This window comes from Drosophila eugracilis, unplaced genomic scaffold, assembly GCF_018153835.1.
Source record: "Drosophila eugracilis isolate 14026-0451.02 unplaced genomic scaffold, ASM1815383v1 contig_1135, whole genome shotgun sequence".
NCBI classification, from domain to species: domain Eukaryota; kingdom Metazoa; phylum Arthropoda; class Insecta; order Diptera; family Drosophilidae; genus Drosophila; species Drosophila eugracilis.
This window is the reverse complement of record NW_024571914.1, coordinates 416,428-441,557: the sequence shown is the minus strand read 5'-3', so window position 1 is coordinate 441,557 and position 25,130 is coordinate 416,428. Positions and strand designations below refer to the sequence as shown.

General features: G+C 42.2%; 6 protein-coding genes across 30 annotated transcripts in view; 2 read left to right on the top strand and 4 right to left on the bottom strand.

The window, feature by feature from the left end:
* Positions 1 to 668: 668 nt before the first annotated feature.
* Positions 669 to 17,447, top strand: LOC108110185 (putative thiamine transporter SLC35F3). 9 transcript variants are annotated; one of them, XR_001772552.2, is made up of 11 exons: positions 669 to 862; positions 7,430 to 7,964; positions 8,035 to 8,443; positions 8,504 to 8,682; positions 9,949 to 10,077; positions 10,176 to 10,365; positions 10,451 to 10,540; positions 10,915 to 11,044; positions 13,051 to 13,080; positions 14,309 to 14,551; positions 14,766 to 15,472. XR_001772552.2 is itself a non-coding variant. In XM_017219132.2 (11 exons), the coding sequence occupies exons 2-11, from the start codon at positions 7,476 to 7,478 to the stop codon at positions 16,310 to 16,312; spliced, it is 2,235 nt and encodes a 744-aa protein (XP_017074621.1). In that variant the 5' UTR covers positions 669 to 862; positions 7,430 to 7,475; the 3' UTR covers positions 16,313 to 17,447. The 9 variants fall into 9 exon arrangements, 6 of the variants coding, with proteins under 6 accessions (XP_017074621.1, XP_017074625.1, XP_017074622.1 ...); XR_001772553.2 differs by having other exon boundaries at positions 14,309 to 15,061; positions 15,239 to 15,472; XM_017219132.2 differs by lacking the exons at positions 14,309 to 14,551; positions 14,766 to 15,472 and adding exons at positions 11,388 to 11,457; positions 15,794 to 17,447.
* LOC108110187 (phenoloxidase-activating factor 3) lies at positions 3,236 to 4,240 on the bottom strand. The gene is given in 3 exon segments (XM_017219138.2): positions 3,236 to 3,857; positions 3,859 to 3,968; positions 4,026 to 4,240. Coding segments are annotated over 3 exon segments (879 nt in total). The 5' UTR covers positions 4,204 to 4,240; the 3' UTR covers positions 3,236 to 3,266.
* On the bottom strand, positions 4,585 to 5,674 carry LOC108110188 (melanization protease 1). Its single transcript, XM_017219139.2, has 3 exons — positions 5,598 to 5,674; positions 5,418 to 5,534; positions 4,585 to 5,348 (listed from the first exon to the last, which is right to left on the bottom strand). The coding sequence occupies exons 1-3, from the start codon at positions 5,653 to 5,655 to the stop codon at positions 4,663 to 4,665; spliced, it is 861 nt and encodes a 286-aa protein (XP_017074628.1). The 5' UTR covers positions 5,656 to 5,674; the 3' UTR covers positions 4,585 to 4,662.
* On the bottom strand, positions 8,890 to 9,733 carry LOC108110189 (proteasome subunit alpha type-7-1). Its single transcript, XM_017219141.2, has one exon. The coding sequence runs from the start codon at positions 9,679 to 9,681 to the stop codon at positions 8,977 to 8,979; it is 705 nt and encodes a 234-aa protein (XP_017074630.2). The 5' UTR covers positions 9,682 to 9,733; the 3' UTR covers positions 8,890 to 8,976.
* A 125-nt stretch (positions 17,448 to 17,572) lies between the features above and the next one.
* The window catches only part of LOC108110181 (heterogeneous nuclear ribonucleoprotein R), a 54,885-nt gene continuing 47,327 nt past the window's right edge, over positions 17,573 to 25,130 (top strand). For 3 of the 17 annotated variants that reach the window (XM_041817905.1, XM_017219108.2, XM_041817916.1), the window contains exon 1: positions 17,576 to 18,046. In XM_041817905.1, coding sequence (XP_041673839.1) covers positions 18,034 to 18,046 — 13 coding nt within the window. In that variant the 5' untranslated portion in view covers positions 17,576 to 18,033. Of the gene's footprint in view, positions 18,047 to 25,130 lie in introns of all 17 variants that reach the window. The other 14 variants (XM_017219109.2, XM_041817909.1, XM_041817906.1 and 11 more) reach the window with 10 other exon arrangements.
* LOC108110180 lies at positions 18,056 to 23,215 on the bottom strand. Its single transcript, XM_017219104.2, has 7 exons — positions 22,124 to 23,215; positions 21,770 to 22,065; positions 21,532 to 21,712; positions 21,318 to 21,435; positions 20,233 to 20,762; positions 19,831 to 19,948; positions 18,056 to 19,699 (listed from the first exon to the last, which is right to left on the bottom strand). Exons 1-7 carry the CDS (start codon positions 23,035 to 23,037, stop codon positions 19,433 to 19,435), a joined length of 2,424 nt encoding a protein of 807 aa, XP_017074593.1. The 5' UTR covers positions 23,038 to 23,215; the 3' UTR covers positions 18,056 to 19,432.

Genomic DNA, 25,130 nt, shown 5'->3' with positions numbered 1-25,130 from the left:
AGTCCAGTAGAAATGAAAAACTGATAGGTTTTAAATAATGACAGAACACTTTTCTCTCCTCTATTCCACATTTGTATTTTCTTTGTAGATAAACCTAAACAATAATTATAGTTAAAAAGGTGACCACTTAACTATGTACTTAATTTGTTAAGCCTAAACTAAAAGCAAAACCCAATTAATTGGATTATTATTTTGGCTATAGTTTTCTTAAATTCCCACATTTTGCAGAACTGAAGTCAAATCTATAACTTACTGTGAACAAAAGTTAAGCCAAAATGATTTAGGTAATACCGCAATACCATTTGAGCATGATAACTTTTACCTTTCAATTTCTGTCATTTAAAAGCAATTTTATTGACTTGCTATAACTTATTTTATACCGGCAATCACGAAATGTGGAAATTCTTATCAGCTGAAATCGCGAAACAATTTATTGAGTCCTTCGAACAGCTGAAAAATAAAAACAAAACAAAAAGCTAAAGCAAAGAAAACAATGGAAAATTCAAAGAAAATTCCTAACAAGTGTTTTCTTTGCCAAGCTGACTGGAGAGGAAAAGCGTGGACCAGAGAGAGGGCTTTTGGCTGGGAGAGCCAGTAAAAGCTCCGAGTTTGGCTTGGCCAACTAACGAGGTAGCTTGGGCAGGAATCGCTTCAGTCGACTTTGAGATTCCTGGCCAGAAACGACATCAAAACGGTTTCCCAGGACGGCCGCGTCGGGTGCTCTAGAAAAGGAAAGCTGGAAAAACGCCAGCAGCTAACGCCGCAGAAACGCTGCTGTCACAGTTTCTACCTAAGTCGAAGGAAAACAAGTCAAAAGGCTCGTTCAAGTGGCAGTTGCTGTTTTTTTTGGGCCAAGCCATCGGTTCGTGAGTGTGTGTTTGTGTGTGCTCAAATGCCATTGTAGATGTGAGCAAGTGTATCCGAATGCCTGCGTGTGCGTGTGTATCTGTGTGTGCCTTCGTTTTGTGTATCCGTGCAGCGTTCCGTTTCTGAGCTGCTCCAAATTTATACCCAGCATATTTTTGCACATTTAATTGAATTAAGTAAAGGGCTGAGCTCAACCGCAGAGAACAGTGTCGCCAGTCCAGTTGAGTTTTTTTTCAGACCGCTCGCTATCTTTATATAATAGAAAAGAGCACAAGAAGGCCAGAGAATTGCGTAAAGTTTGTGTGCCATGTGGCTGGGCCGTGGGAAAATGACATTAAGTGCTTAAGTAAATTATATAAAAACATTAAACGCCCCGACGAGCATCCATCCTTAACTCGGAGACATTCAAAACGACAGCTGTGCAGCCTGGAAAAACACTTTTGTCCCTCCTTAAGGTCCTTCTCCCCATTCCCGTTTCGAGCAAGGTAAACGGATTCGCCAGGCAATTTCCCTTGCCCTGTTTTCGTGGCGAAATGAAAAATTCAACCGTCCCACGTTGTCACAACTATCAGTGGGGGTGGAGTGGGTGGTTCGTTGGGCTAGATTTTCGACTACTGTCAAGGTGTGCGCCAAACTCAAGGCCTAGTCACTAACCCTAAACTCAACCGCAGGCACACATGTACGAACGTGCTCAAGTTCGAGTCAACAAAAAAAGTTATCTTGGCGGGCGTTTTGTTACCATTTTTAAAAGCGCGTTTTGTAGATTTCAACCATATCATAGAAAGGAATTGCAAAGGCATAACTTTTTTTTATATATTAAATATAAAATTGAAATTTTTAAATTTTACTAATCATTAATCTTTAAATCTAGTTCTACGTTGCAAAAGACTTTATAGATATATTTTATTATACTTTTGGACACCCTAATGCTTTTGGATTTCCAATTTGTTTCCGTGTGTCCCAAGTGGCTGGCGTTGTTGTTTTTACCGCTGAGCAGGTGTCTGACTGCCACTGTTTTTGGCGTCACTTTCGTTTTCCTTCTCGCATTGCCCTCGCTCAAGTGCTGTGCTTGACCATAACCACTAAAAGTGTCACATTGCGTATACGCCGCGTGGTGTCCTCGACCGAGGGTATGTGTGTGTGTTCGTACGTACACCTACTCTTACTGTTGGTTGTTTTTCCATATTGTTGCTGTAAGCTCGTTTACTTTTGGGCAACACACCACCCACACAAAACTGTTCTCTGAGTTTTCTCTCTCTTTGAGATTCTCTTGAGACAGAGCTGACTTTCGCCTCTCTGGCGCACTTTCTCTCGTTCAGCTGTTTGTTTTGTTTTGAAACGCATTTTTCCTCAGACAGCGGGAGGAATGCGCTGTTCATTCCCGTCTGTCGACGGTCGGTCATCGTCATTTGGTCACGTTTTCCTGCCCATCACCGTCTCACCATCTCCATCTGCTCCTCGAGGCGCTCATGCCTGGCAATTTAAATTTTATTGTGATTTTTATTCTTGGCAAAAATAAACAGCGAGCGCCGTTTTTCTTAGCGTTGCTTTATAGAGCAATTTGGCGCCTAAAAGTATGCTCCGGCACACCGATAAAAGCGATGTGTCTACATTAGCTTGACGAGACCTCGGGGAGGAAGAGTGATGATAAAAGATGAAACTTACCAGCAATTTCATATTTAATCCTCCTGTTTGTTTTTTACGTCTCTTTGTAGAACTGCCTATTTTATACTTAAAGGAAAGACGGTCCAAAACATTGAAATAACTTTTTGTCTATAAAAATTCCGTTCAATGCACCAAGAAAAAATGGAAGCTAAACCATTACACTACCTTTGCTTATATTAAATTAATTTTTAAATTATAAAAAAAAGGTAGAATATGTAACAAGACATATGTGTATTCTTGATATAGATGACTATTTGACGTTCCTTTTTTGCTTCCATGTAAACATGAAGAGTATAGTTTAGTTCTGCTGGTAGATTCTTTTTAGTCCTGCCAGTTAAGTCAATGTCTTGGCATTCGTCCAATGGCAAGGCAGCCCAAATCCTTACTTACCAAACGTCCTACCCACCCACACATTCACCCCCAGGGCTTCCGTTTCCGTTCTTCAGGGTATTTGCAACATTTTCGGCTGTCTCCTGTCGAATACCAGACCTTTATATTCGCAAGAGGGTAGCGGTGAAAGCGATGAAATTTCCATATTCCTCGCATTAGCCAACTAGCGTCGGCTGCGCTGCGCTGAGTGACTGCTCATTAAAATGCTATAAGTGTAGGAACAATTTGCATGTTGCACGAGCTTCGAGCTGCGAACAACGAGTCTCGGGCTTGGAGCTGAATAATTAACACCCCAGCAAGACCTGTTGGCAGCTGGCGTTTCTCTTGTGTACTTTATTCAGCGCTCAGGAGCGTACAATCAGTGAGTTGGAATTCTGTTGGATAAAGTCAAGGTAGTTCTGGATAGCCAGGAAGCTGGACATTATGCGGTTGTTCTCCCAGCGCCAGTCGATCATAAAGCCAACCAGATAGTAATTCTGTGTGGTGGGCCCCTTCTTCTGCATGCCCACCAGCGGGGCCCCTATGTAATAAGCCTCTGGTTTTGTATGATAGCCACACACTGTATTGCTGCTGGTCACCAGAGTCTTAACCTTCGATTGGCAGAAGGAGCGGCTCAGTGTGTTCACCCAGGTTTTTAGCCTTAGATCCTCAAAGACGCGAAGACCAGCCACAACAAATGTCTGACCCACCAGCGTCTCGTTGACCAAGTTCGGAGGTGGCATACATATGGGCATTACGTTTGGATAGATTTTGGCATCCCTCTGTAGGGTGAGCACGGCGAGACAGTTCTTTAAAGTTCGAGAATCATATTCCGGATGGATGGCCACCTCGGCAAGCTTGATCTCCTGGACGGGTCGTGTACAATAGCCATCACTTTCGCAGACTGGCACACCAATAGGGGCACTTTTGTTGTGAACTCCCAGGTGAACGGAGAAAGGCCTCTGCTACTCCATTGTACTGAACGAAACAGTGGGCTGGAGCCAAAACAGTGCGCTTTGATATCAGCACCCCCAAACATCCATTATCGCGAATACTCCCCTCGAATCCTGAAATAATATTATGTGGATAATTCGTTGTACAGGATTTTAAAGATTCTTTCTTACCCTTGCCGTATACTATGCGGACCACCCACTGGTGCTCGGTGGGAATGGCGAATGAGCCTTGTTTCAACATCTGATCCTCGTCGAAGGCTCCACATTCCATGTCATCCGTCTTTGCGGACTGAACTTCCTGGCCAAAAAGGCCCAGAAGCAATGTAAAAACTGCAATTTTACCAAGCATTCTAAAGCACAGCTCAAAGTCAACTGACTGTGAGCTGTAAAAACGTCAATGCAATTCATAGGGGGTTTATCCAGAAAGCTTATGATCGATATGAGAGCTTAGCTGATACACTGAAACAAAAAGATATCATAATAAATTAAATTACTAAAACAATCATTTTTGTCGTCATTTAGGTAACAATATTATAAGAAGATTAAACCTCTTATTTTTCCTCTGTGGGGCTAAAATTTCCAACTGACTCTTCTAACTACCTGTTTTTTTACGCTTCTTACGATTGCTCTATGATTTCATTACTGCAACCTATTGAAAACCCGTTTCCGATGCGGAACCCTGGGCAGCTCCCAGCACGATGCATCAGTAATTTCCATGAAATCACAAACATTTTACTTCCTCTATTGTGTTTTATTAATAACTTTTAAGAATTTACAAATCAAGTTGTACAATCTGCTGGAAATCTTCCTATTTCACATTTTCCATAATCCAGGAGCGGGCACGTCGAACATTTTGGTACACCTGGGTTGTGGCCTGTCCGGCATCCACGTTACGAACTAGAATAGCCACCAAATAGAAGTTGTGCGGCTTATCACTACGTACATCGATGTCCATCAGTGCTGATCCTGGATAGAACTTTGTCCGCTTCACGGGATAACCGCATAACTGGTTTACAGGGAAGAATACGCTGGAGGAGGTCAGTTGTTTGCACTTTCGCGTGGACACCGTCATGGAGAGGCCCTTGCCCTTGTTTGTACCATCATTATTGAAGCCGGAATAGTGAAGATTTCTATTGGTCAGCGTCTCTGGCTCAGAACTGCCCTGCAAGCAGATCGGTTGAATCCAGGCGCTCCACTCGACAGTCTTTTCCAGCCTCAATATGGCCAAGTCATTATCTCCCGTATCCCTGTCCGATTGCGGATGCACCTTGATTTCGACAACTTTGTACAGTTTGGGGCCAGGAACACAGAAGTCCTTTTCGTTGCAGGCAAGCTCTTCATCGGGTGAATCGTCCTCATTCCAAACGCCCAACATAGCCACAGCCTTAGTGTCACCAGATCGATTTTTAAAGCGTTTTACACATGTGGCGGTGGTGAGGACATGCAACTCGTTAATAATAACAACCGAGCATCTCAAATTCTGATAACGGGGACCTGGGAAATTAAGTAGATTACGATGTAAACTTTGGTTTTAAATACCTAAACCTTCTGAAGTTAACTCACCCTGCTCCTCCAACAGAATTCCAATCCAGGGATTCTCGGAAGGCTCTGTGCTCTCCTGGGTGGTGTACAATAGTTTCTCTTCTAGACGACCGCATTGGGACTCAGCCATGGCCCAGGCTGGCAATTCATAAATCACGTTAAAAGACTATTAAACATATGAATATTATGGCTTTTACTTACCCCCGAGACAAGCCAGAATCGAAAGCTGAAAAAGTTTTCCGCTAACAAGCACTTCCATGTCGATAAGCTCCAAGTGCCCAGAGTAAACTAAACGTATATAAGAGATTACTATGACATCGGTCTGAGCTTAAATGCATTTTTCAAAGTATAATTAATGCAAAATCTCAAGCTCTCTCGCGGTTAAAAGGCACAGCTTCAAAATAGATTTTATTTTATTATTATTTTATTATTACTTACAATATTTTCGATGCACTGGGAATTAGGAAAAAACTTATAACTTTTAACTGATTAAAAAACTTTAAAATTTAGACATTTTGCTTTTTCCTTTTCTTGAGTTCTTATAAATACCACAAACATTTATGACTTTGGAATGACAAAATGTAGCAATTGAGGAGTTCTAAAATAACATATGTCTGGTTTCTCATCTAAACGACATTTCGGGTATAACTTTGTAACCCATTTTTGAGTAATTTATACCTCATTATTGCAATAATGTTAAAATTATAGGTTAATCAAGTTTATTGTGTCGATTTGTTTTGAGAATTCTTAGCTAATGAAATAAGTCTTTCCAGATTAATAAGAACAGACTAATTGGTCTTAAAAGTTCGTTAAAAAAATTGCAAAGTTTTTGTCCATTCTGAAGCAACTCGATGTTGGTTACAAATCGATCGAATTTTATTCCCAATCGCTGAAAATTACAGGCAATTATTAGGACCTTCATTATATAGCCATTAGGCTCTTGAAATCTCCCCTTGGACCCTTGCACGTGCATTTGCCGAAGCCCGCCCACAACTAGGCTGAATAATTAATGTTTCAATTAGAATACTATTATCGAAGGCAAACACAAGTTGCTCGGCGGGATGCGAAGGTGAAGGACACCAAAGGACATTGTAACTCATCCGGCTTAAAGTTTTGTGGATGAGGGATGGGGCTGGACTTAACACTCTACTTAGAATGCTTACAAATTGCCCGGCCAGATCCGGTTGGCAGTTTATTGTCCACTCAACTTGACCTGCTTGAGCTGGGGCGTTCATAATTCGCATTGTTATGAGCACAGCCCCTCGCCTTTGTGGCCATCCTATCAAAAACCTACTAGTCGGGTCTGGGCTTTAATGAACGGCCGGCTGGCAGGCTCTTTGGTTGGCTGGTTGGTTGGTCATTCGGCGGTGCTCGTAAAACTTGGCTGCCCTAGCCTTGAGTTTGGCCTAGGCCAGTTTTTGCCCCGTGGACGAAAGAGGTGGCAGAGGTAAAAAGAAGAAGGCATGCAAATTGCTCGGACCCTGAACGGACTGCGTGGGCTTCGGGTGCGCCTTTCGCTTGTAAAGAGTCGAGAAATGGCCTCCCATTTGCGTGTTCCTCAATCTTTAATCGCTAGGAGCACGTGAGCAGCCTGATTCTAGACTGCTTGAGCTCAGGCGAAGGGTTGGAAAATGGCTGACTGAATCGAACTGAATCATTGATTAGTCCTCAGTGAATGGCTAAGGTTTACTTTAAAATTGAAATTTAAGGATGCAAAAATTGAAATGTTGAAAGTGGGATACTTTTGAAATAGATAAAGCAAAATATTATATATAGGAGATATATATTTAATTATTGTGTACAGATATGTTTATACTTCTAACCTTCATAAATACTATATAGCTTTGGTTAATAGAGTGTGTGTGTAGAGATTTATGTATGAAATGAATGATTAATCTATTATTACGTATGAAACTAATATAATAATATATATAATATTATTATAATAGTATGTCCCCAAAAACTATGCAACACCAACATAAATTTTTATAACATTAAAGCCAATATAAACTTAATGCTTTAACAATTTGCAGAATCGGACCACTATGAGCGACAGAGGAGCCCGGTAATGATGATAGCATGACGCGTGACGGCGAAATTCCAGCCATTTTCAATCCGAAACGGGTGCGCACTCCTTCCGTGGTGGTCACCGGCGATTCTTCAACGAATGGCCCGTACAATAATAACAACACTGGCGGAGGAAGCGGAGCGGGAGCCAGTAGCAGCTCAGCAGTCGCTCCGGGATCGTCTGCCCAAAATGGCAGTGGCACCGGAGCGACTGGGAGCTGCGGCTTCAGCAACGTGCTCACCTCGAGCAACCCGCAAATAACCCACCAAGACTCGATCTCGTCGAGCCAACAGGACCCCAATGAGGTGATCATCATACCGGCGGACACCCCCACTAGCGCTCCTGGCAGTCATAATACAGGTCACCACTTCGGCGGCGGGGACTCGAGCGACACGCAGACGGAGCAGCAACAGGCAAATGGACATGCAGAGGAGCCGGAGCTGCGATTCCGGAAGCTGCAGGCCTGCAAGGAGTCTTGCTGCTCTGAACTGGCCAGAAAGGTAAGTTCATACTTGTTCACAAGTTATATATTGTTGGTATTCCCCTTGTTGTTTTCTGTTATATATGTAGATGTACTTTGGAGTGTGCGTGACCATCCTGATGACCGCCTCGTGGGTGGGAGCCACCCACTGCATTAAGTACATGTACAAGTACCGTGCTCCATACGACGACTTGCTAAATGATGACCAGGACACGTCCTCAAGTCGTGCCGATTTAAGCACAGAGCTGGAGGATATACTGGCCATCAGTGACTCGTCGCTGCACCACGTCGAGGACGCCACCGAGATGTTCAACATACCACCGCGCCAGCCGGTATACTTCAGCGCCCCGTTCTTTGCCGCCTGGTTCTTCACCAACTTCTCGCTGCTCTTTTTTCCCATCTATATTCTGGGATTGGTCTCCACGCGCAAATGCGAAAAGCTGAGCGATATTCTCGGCGATGTGCTGCGAGGTTTCCGGGAGCGCGGCTTCACAGTGGGTGAGTTGCAACGGTCTTATGACATTTTCGGCATCCGTTTAAATGGCTTTAAATCTCCAGGGCGCTTTCTCAATCGCTGCCTTTGCTTCTGCATTTTGTGGCTCGTCACCACCTACTTGTATACCCTCTCCCTGCACGTCCTCTACGCCACGGATGCCCTGGCCCTCTTTGCCACCAATGTGGCTTGCGTGTATCTACTGTCTTGGGTGATCCTGCATGAGCAGTTCGTGGGCGTGAGAGTGAGTAGAATTTATCATAAATTCACAAAATTTCAGAGATTATGATTTTCGTAATTAATTGTTCAACTTTTTAAATTAAATATTTTTCACTGAACATAGTGAATATTTTTAATAAATGTGATAGTCATTCAAAGTGCAGATAAAAATAAAAAAAAATCACTAAATGAATTTAAAAAAAAAAACGAAAATAATATAGTATATTTTTGTAGGGAGAAGCTGACCTCAGAAGTGATTTATATAACAGTATTCCTTGCATTTATTTTCTGTGTCTTCCTTTCGAGCTCCTTTTCCCTTTCAATGATTTTTATTAAACTGGCTATTGTATTGTTGTCCAGAAATTTTCATTGACTTCCCGTTTTCCATAACGGCCACCTCCAGATGATTCTGGCCCAAGTGGGTGACTTCGAGAAGGGCGCGTATAGCTAGCTTGATGGCTCCACCATTGGTGCTTACTTTTTCATCTTTATAGGCCTTCTCCAAAAACTCGCGCACAGTATTTGCTGACCTCCCAGTTGCATTCGCCTTGTATTCGTAGAAATTTCCCGATGGTTCGGTTTGGAATAGACGTGGAGATCCATTGGCATCGAAGCCACCGATAAGGCAGGATATTCCAAAGGGTCGTCGGCCATTGCTCTGCGTGTACTTCTGCTTCAGCTGAGCAATGTATCTGGTAATGTACTCAATGGTCACTGCATTCTCGAAGTTAAGTCGATGGCTCTGGCACTCGACCTGGGCGCGATTCATCAGGATTCGTGCGTCAGCTCTTAGCCCGGCAAAGGCCATGCCCACGTGATGGTCCAGCATGCTGATCTTGCGCACCGTACGATCCTCCTGCATCTTGGGCACCAAAGTCTTCTCTACACCCAGCACCACGCAATTAGCTCCACGAACTCCGACCGCTGTTGAGCCTTTTCGAACCGCTTCTTGAGCATATTCCACCTGCAACAGGTGACCATCCGGAGAGAATATAGTCACAGCTCGATCATACCGTGATGACATCTTTTAATATATTTTAATCAGTAAATAGAATTCTTAGATTTTACGTTGCCGATAGAAATGATCTATTCGAGAAGAGAAAATATATTTAAAAAGTGATCAAATATTCTTATGACGCTTGACTTTAAATTCCCTGTATATAATTTTAAATCAAATTGAAGTTCAATAATGTATTTTGGTTTTTAGTTGGTTTGTTATTTTAGCTCGATTTTCCAGAAACATAATAAACTTATTTCCATCAAATCCATTTAAATGTCCTATTTATTATAGATCGTAGCCATTATCCTATGCGACACTGGAATAGCGTTGCTCGCCTACATGGATGGAATCACGGAAAGCCGAACCCTGAGCGGCGTGGTCCTGGCCACTTTAGCCGGAGCTGGATATGCCGTGTTTAGGGTGAGTACCCCCGCCCCAAGCCGCATTTGATGTCCTGCTTTCCCCGTTCGTGTGCGGGCCATGTCGTGCTCATGTTGGCCTGTCGTTTTTTTTAACAGGTTATGTTCCGCAAGGTGATGGGCGATCCGCCGGTGAGCCAAATCGCCTTCATATTCACCGCCCTCGGCTTTCTCAATGCCCTGCTGCTGTGGCCCGTGGTGTTGGGTCTCTACCTGACTGGCACGGAAAGCCTCACATCGGAGAGCATACCCTGGAACTTGCTGTTTGCGGCGAGCCTCCTGCTTCTCGGTGGGTATCTCCATTCCCTACCTTCGGCTCCCTCTGCATTTGTTTTGTCGTAAACTTTTATCGGTGTAATTAATTTTGATTGCAGTTTTCCACGTTCTGATGCAGTTCAGTGCCGCCGTTACGTACAACATGTTTGTGACATTGGGTCTGATTACCGCTGTTCCCGTTTCTGGTGGTATGTATACATTGGCTAGCTCCTCAGCATGATTTCTAAAGGGGTTGGCTGGGGGTTAGCCTCTTTTTGCTTGAAGGATTCCGTGACTACGAATTGTTTTAAATTGTTATATTAATACCGGGCACTCATGTGGGGCACGTAAGACCATTTAATCTTTCCAGTGGGGGCATTGCAATGTAAAATTTTACAATAATGTAGACAACATTGTTTTGAAAATGGTTAACTTATAAAGAATAATTTAGAATAATTGTATAAAAACTAAAATGATAGAAAGATTGGAAGGAAGGTTTTGAAGCAAATTAGAAAGAAACAAAACTAATTTATTTTAGAAAAGCTTAGAGGTTAATAATCCATCTTTCTGTATGATCCCTTAGCACTTGATGTCATACTGTATAGTGCCAACTTTGCGGGCATGAAGCTGGCCGGAGTTATTCTGATTGGCATCGGATTTTTCCTCGTTATGTTCCCCGCCAACTGGCCAGACTATATAACGCGATTGTTGCGGTAAGTGGGAAATATTCCTCGTATTTATTCATATTGCTAAAAATAATTGTTATGCAATTAATATGCTAATTTTCTTTGTCAGAGTAAAAGACTCTCGTTGCGTGTTTGTTTCGAATATTTTATGTCTTTGGTTCATTTCGGTTGTATATTATTTGGTAATATTATTTTGGAGTTTTTATTTTATTGCCACTCAGTGGAATTAATGACTAAAGCAAACGTTTAAAAATAAATCATCGAAAAATTTAAAAGTTCTACCCATGTTTAATTTTGATAAAACGCTATTAATTTCCTGTATACTCACATAAACTATATATTTAATTTTATATAAACAAACATCTTGCAGAAAGAGCGTTCGTGCCATACTCCGCTACCAATGTTGTTGTGAATTAGCCGAAATTCGCTATGCTCATTCGGTAGGCCAAAAACACAAGCTAAGCCAAAAACCCAAAACCAAAACAAAAATCAAAAACAAAACCAAAACCATACCCTTGATTCAAGACACCATTAGATATAAATTAGAACTGTAGGCATCCTAAGAATTTGTGTTTATTGATATCGATTCTCCCTGAACTAAACTTTGACTTGATTAATGATGGTTAATGCTAATGATAAGTAACAGAAACTTGGCAGATTTTTTACTGAATACAACAACAAAAACTTCTATGCTATCTAATATAGGTATATTAAACACCCATATATATCCCACATGCAACAACTACAACACTTTGGCTTCCAACTATGCGCTCACCCTTGTTGAAAGAAATATCTAGACATGTGTATCTAACTGTTACTATATATACTTGCCTTAATGTACACCCAATTAATTAACAATATACCAAGATATACCTCTACACACATTTTACGAACATATATCTATATATCGTTACCGTTAAATAAAGCCGTTTTACCGACACTAACTACTTCGGCTGTTGTGCAATTGGTTAACAATCCCATCTCGTTGTTGTTCTTAACGTTATTTTGGCGCTGCCGTTACCATAAATGTATTCTTATACTTATTGTTGTTGATACTTTTGATGATTTCGTTTTGTTTCGGCATAACAGCAACCTTATATATTCCCAATATATACCTCAGATGCTGTGGCATAACCAGTCTAATGATCTCAGTGCCAATCTTTTGTTTTTACCCACTTGTGTAAGATATATCCTCGTATCTGAATGTTGGTTGCTGGTGCCGTGGTTCTATTACTTTAGTAGTTCCCACACCCGAACAATATACACCACCCACACACCCTGAAACACTCACACACCCACCTCAACGTACATATATGTAGTTTGAGTTTCGCTGGTGTTGCGAAAGTTTCCATTTTCAAGATCCACGCAGAACTCCAAGAATATGGATGCTGGTGATTATGATGATGTACTCGTATAATGATGATGATTTGTTTGGCTGTTTGTTTTGTGACCTCTACTGAATTGCAGCTTCTTGTAATTGGGTTAAAACTGTTGACTTGGCCATTATCCCTTTTATGTAAATATATTTTTGGTTATCTGTTTTTGTTTTCTTAAGCTGTCTGCACATAGAGAGGAGAGCGCAAGTTACCATAGATGTCTTGCAGATGTTAAATCGCAGCATGAACGAATATACAAAAGCTGAGGATTCTAAATCCCACATCGACCCAAGTAATATCCATTATCATTTTCCCTTTCAACTTTGTAAGGATGCAACCGGCGAGTGAGAAACCAAATAATAACAATACCCCGACCTTTAAAAAACGATTAAGTCCTAAATAATGATATACATTAAAATGCATTCAAATTGTTAATGATTGGCATGTTTGAACCGACCTTCGTTTTCTCTTCGTTTATCGTTTCGAATTGACGGTTTTTCGTTTTCCAAACTGATCTACTTTTGAGTTAAACCTTTATTTCTGTGCGATCTGTCTGTCTAACTTTAAATTCTTCAAGCTCTACTCTATGCTATATACTCTACCTACTTCTTATATATATAAAAAACGTGTCGACATTTCTCAATTGTCTTTTTGCAGAAGCATCATAATGCTGGGTCACAATGCGAGGTGAGTTTCGTGATTAGGCTCAGCTGAGAATTGAATATGTTTTTTACAACCTAAGCATAAACAACACGGTGCCCGAAATCTGAAAGAAGGGTTTTTCGTTATTATACCATATAGGAATACCTTACTCTAAATACCCAGCCCATACCGAGACAAGCAATCAACAAACTTACTAATATATTTATCCAAATCCAACTGTAAGCGAAGTATGTTTTTTTCATTCGATTTCGTTATAATCCTTAGTCAACTCTTGCCTAGACTTTTGATAATTCGGGTTTGATTTGGTTTCGTTTGGTTTGTGAGGGATTGCAAGTGATTCTCCTAACCTAACCTCTCGCATCTAAGTTTTGATTTCCATATACTTTTCGTAAGCTATTCCGAGTAATAACAGTATGATAGCCTTTTCATTAATAAGTACAGTACGACTGAGTAGTCTCGGTCAGCCAGATTTCGGTTAACTCTTCTTTTGGCCCAGTGCTAAGGTAAGTCGATCCGAGGGTGTTGCATTGCCCACCGCCAGCTAAAGTCACCTCACATCAAGTGCATCGATCTCTGATGCCGAATGACAGACTCACCCAATCACCCAAAAACCACCCAACCACCCACTCACTTTCGGAGCCACCGGAGTAGATGCAATGATCATGATCTTCCGTTGAACAGTTTCTTGTATAATATTCTTTTTGGAGGCCATTTGAAATCAAATGCTGGTTGTAAACGGCACAGCGGTAGCTTTTCCAGATGTGTAGGTTTGAAGAAAACTCCCTAATCATAAACACTTTGAACAGTGGTAGATCGACGGTGGGATTTGTGGATTCGAGATAATCCACAGCGAAATCCTGGTTCTATCTCTGACTCTGACTGAGAAGCTGCTGAATCGTTTACAACCATCGTTAAGAGAACTAGCAGTTCTCTAGCCGTAGAATCTCCTGATTTGTATATAGTAACACCGCTAATCTGTACTATTGCTTCTTTTTCTTCTTGTTTTTTCTTCTTCACCTCTGCCACAACCTGCCTATCTCTCTTTCTCTCTCTCTCTCTCTCTGTGTATTTCTCTGGACTATCTCCTCTTCTCGAACTGTTCTCTCTCTCTTTCTTCACACACCTACACCTAAACACACACACAACTGTACGGGAACTGGCCAAATTTAATGACTTCCATTGCAAAAAATACAAAAAAAATACACCGCAAAAAAAAAACGATTGAACTTGACCACACATATAAACCATGTAGCGGTAGGCCAGCGCTTTGTAAACGAGATGCTATAGTCACGGGACCGTCCACCAGATATGCGCAGCGGCACATCACGCGCACGCACCATATAAGCTAAGAGTTTTGGACAAGCCACTGAATTGTACAGAAAACAAAAAAAACAGAACAAGACAAGATATATTTTGTAAAAAGATTTTCGAAAAAAAAAAACACAAAATAAAAAACTAAAGCAAAACTCAATAGCACCACACTTGCCAGATCGGGGTAAGTACGAAACTTGATATAATTGCTAGTGATAAGTACTGCCTAGGTACAGTTGCCACTCGTAGAGTTAGTACCAAAACAGGCATCTTTTTGATTTTCATTTTTTTATGTTATCCTTCTTGACATCCCTTCAAGTTATGCGTTCTCTTTCTCTCTCCCCTATCTATCTGTCTCTCTCCTTCCGTCTGGACTCTTTTTGGATTTCGACTCACAGATCGCAGCATATATATGCTACCCATTACAAACACAATCGAAAGTATTACGCGGTCAAAACTGACTCATATGTTGTTTGAGCCAATCGCATGTATGAAACCAATAAAAACCAAACCGGCGTGTGGCTTCCGACTGTTTTTGCTTAGGCCCCTGGGCCACTGCCACGCCCACGCATCTATCTCCCATGAAAACCCCCAACTTTTTACAACTGTTATGCGACTGTTAAGAACACTTTTGTACCAAACTACGTTAAGTAACATTCAGTGTTTCCAACTGAGAAACTCAAACGAACGAACGGTGAGAGCTCCATAAGTTTATTTTTCGATCAGAATCCTAAAATCACTAGTCACTTATCACCATCAATCCTATCCATGTACAGCTCACCAGATCACAACCTATTCTCTCTAAAACTAAAATTTTTGGAAATCTCTTTAAAACTTGTTTTAAGTTACGTTTGCTTTGTAATGTTTACAGCTTGCCTATGTTGTTGAGAAGTATCTTTGCTATTCAAGCTAACTTTGAACTTTGGAGAGCACCGCTTAATGTAACTATTTTCGGCACCCGTAACTTAACCCTGCTTAACCCCCAAACACCTACACACTCCGACACACACACCACATACAAACCAACAACCACACACACAACTCACAACACAATAAATTTGTATATAACAAACATAGAACATCAGTAAAAAATCAGTAAAAAGTCTTAGCGCTTAGGCTATTGTTTCTATGCACTGCAGACACGAGATCCCACCCGGAACCCAATTCCCGGGAAGTCCTGTCCCCCTGCAGTGCCTAGTCCCAAAAGATAAAGTCACGCAAGCGCTTACTCTATGTAAATGTGAGTGTATGTAGCGCCTTAGATTTGAACACCTAAGAAATGCCTAGAAAGTAAATCAAACTAATGCCAAAAAAAAACAGAAGAGAACTTTAACCAGATAGCTAGCTCGGCCGTTACTAACAATGGACACTTTGTCTTTATCAACACGAAAAAAAAAAACACTTTCTTCCCAAACACAAACTCTAGATGGGGTCGCGGCCCTCGGAGCGGTACTTCAACAGGTCAGCATCCCACCATTATCGACTATCGGACGGGATACATAAGGTCCCATCTTCGTTCACCCTCTGGCCGTGTGAGATGACTGATCTGTCGCCGACCACCACTGGGTTTCTACATGGCCATGGCGGCGCCAACGCACAGCATCATCAGCAACTTTTGCACCACCAACAGCAGCATCAGCAGACCCACCAGCAGCACCTCCAGCAACAATACCACCACCGGCAGCACTCGCTCCACCAACAGCACCTGCAGCGCCAGCACTCGCACACCTCGCTAACCAAGATCCACCGCCAGAGCAGCAGTCACAGTGTCCACGGTGGTGCTGGGCGGGCGGAGCACCACCGGACAACCACCGGAGCCACCGGACGGCTCTTCTCCTACTTTGGCAACGAGCAGGAGCACGAACGCAAGAAGTCAGAGACGTCCTTCTTTAATCTCGGCTTTCGGAGGAAGTCAACTGTGGTGTACTATGCTCCGGCTGATTGAGGGACTTCATGCTCAGGCATATCAAAAAACCATATAAGCAAGAGGATACAATCAGATTTATTAGTGGGTCAGATCGGTTATAGTTTGTGTGTCATTATATCATATAATTATTGTCGTTGTTGTTGATGTAGAAGTTCAATCGGACCGCATGCAGTTCCAATTTTGCTCAAATATAACACATTTAAATGCTACTACAGTTACAGAAACAGATACAGATACACTCCAGCACGGAGATTAGAGACAATTTCAGCTCCACTAAAAAAGTCAATGGAATCCATGACCATGCATCCTGCCTCGCCTACAATCTCAGTCTCAAACTCAGTCTCAAGATACAGAAACCCAAAGAAGGGAGCCCGCGAATCGAGCTCAAAAGTGCCCCGAAAGTTAACTATATACGGTTATAATTTAATACTCATAATTATTACGAAATTGTATAAGGAATCGAAGCCAATTGTTTTAGCAATTATATACATTAATTAATAACGGAAATGAATAGTCAAATATTTTAAAGTGGATTCACTCAAAGGCACACCTTAGGAAGGAAAAATATAACGAAAAAACGAACAAGAAAATCCAAGTTATTTAAGGAAAATAGTTTATAGTCGTCACAGAGAAAATTCAAAGTTCACCCGGCTAAGGAAACCCATTAAACTGTAAGCTCATCTAGCAACTAGATCCAAAATGGTTTTTCATTTAAACTAAACGTTAACTGTGGATTGTAATTTTGTTAAAGGTTTTTAGTTGAACGTGAACTGAATGTGAACCGAGTCAAAAAACGAAGTATTAGTATTTTTTAAATGTTTATGTGTTGTTCGTAATTTGTAATTCGAAGTGTTGAGTCGAAATAAATCAACGACGATATTGTTGTATTAACGCGACCGCCTCAAGTTTGAACCAATCTGGGGGACATACCAAAATTGGAGCACTCAAACTAGAGCCGTCGCCTGTTATATAAACTAAGTTGTGTAGCCACATCCAATAATTGATTTGTGATAGTTTTTAAAAATGTTTGATAACCAACTGCATACACTACATACTTTTACCCGCCCCCAAAATGAGAGGCAATGGTATAGCTGGGATGTATTTAGAACACACGAAAACTGAACACGAAATAAATAGTTAATGAAAAACTGAACCATTAATCGTATTTTTTGTTTAATTTCAAATGGGACTGTCTCAGCAAGTCATGGGTCAGTTTTCATTTAACTAGGGAGCTGTCAGCCTATGAGATGTAACAAATTTTCTCAGTATTGAAACATCAACCATTCTGAATAAATCCCCCTCCAAAAATTTGTTAAAATTCTAAAAGGATCAAAAATAAATCAAAGTCCAAATTAGAAATTATTCTTAATATTTCGTGGATAGGTAGCCGATTGTCCGATATCGCGAAAGTCGAATAGTGATCGAGCAGTCGAGTGATCTCGAATATATATAAGAAATAACTATTGGAGGAGAATTTGCGGCGCTCCGCGTTTAAACGGGCGACGTGAATTTAATTTGGAGTTTCCAGGATATTTTGTATTTTGTTTTCGTTCTCTAAAATATCAAATATTATCAATATCATATATCATTTCGCACTTTTGTAAAAGCTGATAAATTCAACTTTGGATTTTGATTATTTGATTGGTGCTCTTCGATCGTAATACAAATAAATTGTAAAGCGTGAGGAAAAATTCACATCTGGAGAAGATTTGAAGGCTAACGTTGGGGACATTAGCAAAATGAATAAGTTTGGTAAGTCGATTGTTTTTACTACAAAATCATATATTTGAACAATGTGTATATGTATTACTTTAGAATTATTTGTCACTTAAAATCTATACATTAGGCTAAAAAAGAATGTTGTAAAGTTTTGCGATTTTCTCAAGGCACTTATCACTATGATAGATACATAATATAAAGTAGACTACCCATTGGACGGACGTTAGATATAGTCTGTGATATTAAAATTATTCGAGTTCGAACACTTAATTCAGTTTTAAGGCACAATTTACACTTTCGATTGCTTATTTCTTTGTACTGATCTACAAATTTTGTTACGGAATGTCGAGGGGACAAGACTACCAAAAACAAAACCAAAAGCGGACACGGCCAGCCACTCGAACGTGTTTCATTTTCATGCAGACGCTGGCATTTTTCCAAATGGAAATGGAGGAGTTGCCCGAATGCTGAGACAGTTACTGCCCACCGCTGCTGCTGCCCTGAAATGACTATGAAAAATGTGTGAAAAATATTTTTTGTGCCCCTGTCCAGCTACCTATGGCTATAAAGTTTTTAATGAAAAAGCTGGAGATTTCTTTTTTGCCCTGGTAGGAGACCAAGTGGCTGAGAAACTGGTTCCTGCGGCGCATAGAAAAAGTTCTCAGGGTACAGATAATAAAAATTCAAGCGCATATGATAATCAAGGCGCAAAAAACAAAAAGCGAAAAAATGCCACAGCGGCATAAGCAGCATCGCCATATATATATATGTATATATATTTAATTCAGGCAAAAAATCGCAGCCAACGGACCATCGACGATTTAATATAAGAAAAACACGACGGCAGGCGTTGGATTTTTTGTGCCATCCGTTGGTAGGAAAAAAGGTGTGCGCACGGCATAAACAACCCTCAGCTTGGACCTGGACGACCTCCGCAATGGGTGTAGGTACGACTGGGCCTAACTGGGTTCCGATGTTAACAGGTTTGCGATCGCCGCACACACACTCACACACAGCTGTGCGACTTCACGGACATTAGAGAGGATCTCCGAAGGAGAAAAATTGCGAGCTATACACGGCATTTCCGTAATCTGAGCGCAGTAGGCGCGGCTGTTTGCGCTTTTCTGCCGATGCTGCCGCTGCCGCTTCTGTTGCTTCTTGCTTCTATACTGCCTTTGATAGAAATGACAAATAACCAGATTCATTGTAATAGATTATGTCTACAACTTAATCGCCTTGCAGATAAATGATGACAATGTTCAAAGGGAGCAACGGCGGAGAGCTGGGCTGGCAGCTCGTTTTGTTTTTGGGTGTCAATTTTGTGTCTGTGTTGCTTTGTAGTTTATATCTTTTGTGGAGGGACTTGATGTGAGTTTCGTTTGGACGGAAGTTTGCGTTAGTTATTTGGCGTGCGGTTGCTTAACTAAATCTATACAGCAGGGTGAGAGTGAGCCCGATCAGTGCGACAACAAGTCCCACGGCGGATTGCAGACCCGAGGCTCCGGCCAATCGGCACTTGAACATATCGTAGCGGGTTTCCACATCAGCCACGATATTTTGATATTCAGCTTCCACGAGCTGTCCGTCATAGTAGGTGATCAGATCCTCGAAAGGATACTCGTATCCCTGCAAGCACTCACACTTGTAGCCTCCGGTTTCATAGCCGCGACCCAAAATGGGAACGCACTGCAAGAAAGTACGATTAAGACAATTAAACAAAATAATTGATGAGTAATTTCAGGACAACTGTGAACTGCCCAAAAAAATCGGGCTTAGGATTTTGAAACTCCTTCAAAGTTTAATAAAAAAGTACTCACGTAGGACGATTGCTCATCGCACTTGTGTGTGTTCTTAAAGGCATTGGGCTCGTAGTACCAGTCCGGGCACTGGTTGATGTCCAACTGGGTCATATCCATGGACACGGCCACCACACCCCTGCGAAGAGCAAACAAATTAGTCAGTTTAATTGCTCCCATTTGCATCACAATACCAGAAGTCACAAGTCAGAAGTTAGGTCTTGTCAACACTCCAAAATTAGACAATCAAACCTAGACATTTGCATGTGAATGAAACTGCTGGGATATGATAGGATTGGGACTCTGCCCTACAAAAAGGGGTTTGAGCGGCCCGCGTCGTCGGCACGCAGCGGACCGGCCCAACAAGTCTCTCAATCTTAACCCAACCCAACCCCTATTCTACATTATATCCCCTTTACTCACTTGAATTCCAGCTTGACTTTGAGGCTGTCCCAGCCAAAGAAGGGAACCGCATAGGTCACCAGCCACTTCTTCACGTATCCTTCGCAGTCGAACTGTGGTTGCGTCCAGTAGCCGTGCTTGATGTTGGCCGCTCTGTACGAATTGGGGTAATGTTCGTACTTCTGCTGGTATTCACCTGTCTCGTTGTGACGGATCTTGATCTTCATGTAGAAAGTTTCCAGGTCGTCAAAGTTGGTGTTCCAACGCTGCTTTAGGAACTTAAAGTACTTCTTCTCTGTGTAGATTTCGTTTGTCTTGTTGAGGCGCGCCAGGTCCTCCACCTTAAACTTCCTCGTGTTGAGCTCTGTTTTGTAGGCATAGGGTGCGAAATACGTGCGATTGGTGAACTTGTTGCGCTCCCAGAGCATTGTGGCCGACCAAACCTTGCTGTCGCCCAGGACAATAGCCAGGGTTTCGCCGATCATTTGATCCTCGGTCAGCGGCTTGTCGGCCACACGTTTGCCCGAGTAGACTTCGTTGGGATCCGATACCTGTAAATGGAAGAATCGGGTTAAAATTTTTGTGTTTTGGGGAAACATTTTTGGTTTTGGAAAACTAACGAGTTTCCCCCACCGCTTTTCAATGTTAACAACTTGTGCAAATATGGACCCAGAGAGCGAGCTGAAAGAAGACTCTCATCCCCATGATTTCCCTAAATTTTCGTAGCTGCTTTGGCTGGCCTTTAATGAAGACGACGCCTTGTGGCGAACCCGTTTTTCGTGTCCTCTGCGCTCAAACTAATGAATTTAGCATTTGGTAATGGTTTGACACTGAATATTTAATTCACGCCGCGCGGCTGGCAACGCAGAATACCAAATAGTAAGAGAAGCATCAGGAGCAGCAGCGGTAAAAACCGAGAAACTGGCATTGCAGGAAATTCGAGGAAGTTGAATTACGCGTGGAAAATTATAATTTACACTTGAGAAGTTTTCAAGAGCCGTCGTCGAAGGCTCTTAATAGGTGTCGGGTTATCAATTATTGCTCTTCATTTAGCGTGAAGGCGAACAGCGGCGATGGGAATCGTTTGCTCTGAATCGTTTGCTTACCTGCAGGAAGGCGCTAATAAAGTTGGCCAGTCGCACGGCCATCTTGGCTTCATTTTCGAACTGCTCCTTGGCGCCAAAGCTGACATCGCCGCGCAGAATCAGATCCTGTGGATGAAAGCTGTCAAGGGGAGAACATAATTGATCAGTATATTGAAGTAACATTGGCTCAGCAAGTTCTGAATATAAGGGCCAAAAGAAGTAACGGTTGACTTACTTCTTGCAAGTGCGATAGTTGACTCCGTGAATGTACTTCAGCGCCTGATCAATATTTAAATGCTCCGCATGAAGAGACCTTGAGCCGGTGGTGTAGTTGCGATATTCCTGGTGACGGTCCAAGTACTTTTGGCGTATATGGTAGGGGGCCTTCTCCCACTGAATGGGAAGCTTCTGGACCCCTAGAATAATTTAAATCAGTTAATTAAAGCTCAAAAATAATGATAGATTAGACCTACAGCCAATTTTAAGGCAGTCGTACTCATTGTAGTACTGCTCTGCCGAGGCCCGCTCCACAATCTCGCCCAGATAGGGTCGCCGCACGACGTTAGGCAGCCGGAAGCCCGGTTTACAGCGACACTGGTAGCCACCACGCCTGAAACCCCAACCTTGAAGTGGCTCGCACTCTGTGGTTTCTTTTTTACACCGCGCCGTATCAGCAAAGTGATTCGGTCCCTTGTTGCCTTCGCCCAATGGACACTGATTGATGTCTATACGCTCAAAATCCATCTCAAGTACCGAAACGGCGGTGTATCTGAAAGGATTAGGACAATTAGGAGCAGGCAATAAGAGGGCCATTAAGCAAAGCTTACTTGGGATATTCAATGTGCCGGAACTGGGTGTGTCGGGGATAAATATCCGCAATGGGCACTACGGCCGCTACCAGCCACTTGTTGGACCTGCCACAATCGAAGTACGGCCTAGTGAACTTAATGGGTCCTGGGGTTTCCTCAGAGCCAGGCGGTCCGTGAAAGGTGAATGTTTCATTGGTGTTGTTAGCATAGCGAATCTCCACTTGATAGGTGATCTTTGTGTCATGCCTTCCTTCCACGTTGTCCGGCAGCCAGGCGCGGTACCACTCATTGATCTTATACAGGTCGTGGGTGTAATCCTTGGATATAGAATCGGGATGATGGGCACCGAGATCCTGAACATCAAAGGTGTTCATCGTAGATATCTTCTGCAGGTGAATGGGGTCGTTAAAATCGTCCAGCCGGAAGGTTCTTGGCCCAAATCTCGGGAAGGTCTTGTTGAAGAAACCACGATACGATGAGGAATACGAGCTGTTGGGCGAAAAGTACACAGCCGAGGCGTTGATGTGGGGATTGGCGGAGACGTCAGCGACGGTGGACAAGAAGTAATACATCATGCCGGGATCGTAGGTGTCGTTTATAGCGGGTCGAATGAATCTCGACTGAAGGATGTAGCTCCAGAAGAAACTTCTGCTAAGGGCCATATTTTGCAGATGCAGCAGAGCAGTACGATTGGGAAACACCGGATTAACGTTCACCTCCTTGATGTCGGGTTTGTGGGACACCGAGTCCATTGGCATAAACAGATCTGAGTGGTGCTGGATAGGACAGTTATCCGCGTTCACTTTGTCGAACTGCCGCTTGATCTCGTCGAAAGCATCCCGCGCCTGCCACTCGTGTTGGGCGAACACGCCCACGGCCAGTACCAGCATAAAAAGCAGGTAGCTGCGCCACAAAATCGACGACGGGAACATTTTATCCTTCTGCCTACGTACACCCTTTTTGCGAACCAAATAAATAACACACTTAAGTTAAGAAGTAAACATAAATTGAGATTCTAGGGCGAGCCAAGCCAACGCTTAAGCTACGATTAGTAATAGAAAATTGAGATGCACTTGTTGGAACTACGCCCTCAATACTATTATCGATAGCAAGATACAATCTGCCTATCGTTAAGCGATAAAAACTACGCCCTCAAAATACCAGTGCTGCAAAAGCGCGTGATATGATATGTGTGGGAGCAAGCCGGTTCAGCTATCGGCTATCGAACCGGCTTAACGTTATCGAACTAGTGGGCCAGAAAAGAAAGGAGGGAAAGTTCACTGAATTCAAATGTTTATTATACTGCATTCAAAATAGGCCAAAATTGGCAGCGGTAAGCCGTTGGAACGTGGCCAAAAATGGATATTGGCCGAAAGGGCTGAAAGCAAAGGTGTTCAAATTTATAGGACATTGTTGTAGTTAGCTTAATGGGAATTTTAGTGCGGTAACGGCTGGTACTTGGATCATTAATTTAATATGGAAAATCTGGCAGGATTTCCACAATGGTTTTTACTAATATTCTCCGAACCCTAAGAAATTAAACGGATACGTTCAGGGGTGTGGAAGATATATTTTTAAGGGTTTCTAAAAGTTTTGAAAACATAACTAAAAGATCCCTTTAAAAGTAATGTTTTATGTAATCACATTTGAAATATATTCTAGAAATTCAGAAAGTTTTGATATTTATACTTTTTTTTATAATTAATCATTAGAAAAAAGGTATATGCCATTTGTAGTTATGCCATTTATAGTATACTACTAATATCGTTTTATTAAAAATACACATCATCCCCTGTACTGTAAATATCCCTGCCCAGTGACCCTCTCAGGCAACACAACGCCCCTGCTGAATTATTGAAGCCGCCTGTGATAGGGATTGAATTAATCCAGATTCGGGTCAGCACCCAGAGCAGCTATTTTGGCAACTTTGCGGCTGTGGTCACAGGTTGTGGCTTTCGTTCCTGGAGCAAGAGCCATTTCCTGGCGCTATCGTTCAGCGTCAATCTGTTGTGGTCGTCCTGTTCCTCCTCCTGCTATCCATACTGCTTCTGCTCATCCTGCTCCCCATGCAGATCCTCTTCCTGCTCCTCTTGCCCTTTCCATGTCGCCACCTGCGCTAAATGACACGAATTAGTGGACGAGCTGGGTGACCCCTTCCTTGACCCATCCTGTGCACTCGCATTGCAGCACTTTCCATTACATTGCTGCGTCCACGTCCTGGCCATTTCGCTTGGGTTATTTATTACACCTGTCGTTTTTGTTTTGCCTTTGTTTTTCCCCCGGTCAGTCGCTTTTTTGCCAGTTGGATTACAGGGGGATCCTCTTGGCCGACCAAACTAAAATTCGGCACAAACATAATTTCCAGTTTGTCGACTGACATTTCCGTACGTGTGTGTGACTGAGCGCGTGTGGGTGTATCTGTGAGCCAGTAGATTGGTATGCGTGCCTGCATCGGTGTGGCATAATGCAGATAAATCTACGCGCCTCCGGCACTGTTTTATTTTGCACGTGGGAATCGCTGTAATGCACTTGGAAAAATATTTCTTCCTCTCCTTTTTACAATATGAAAAATTAAATAGTTATCATAATTTATTTAATGTTTACCATTATACAAAATATCTTTAAAAATTTTAAGAAAATATTTTGTATAATCAAATAAAAAAAAACGTATCTGAAACTAAAATACATTCTACATAGATGGGATAAAAATGTGTAACTTTTGTTGTTAGTGTTTTGTTATTTTGTTCTGGCCTCTTTTCGCCGGTCTCCTGTGTTTTGTTTCAGTTGGCCCATTCGCTTTTTGTTTTCGTTAGCACCGGCTACTGTAATTGATTGTTGTGTAAATTCCGCATTTGTTGCTGTTGTTGTTGTTCCTGCAGTTGTCCTAAATGGCCATGGCAATTGCTTTGTGCCAAACTGGCGAGGAGAGAGTTTTTCAATGGGGGCATGTCTATTGGATGATGTTGCATGGAGCAGCTAGGCAGCCAGGAGATTTGGCAACGCTGCATGGCAGATAACGTTTTAA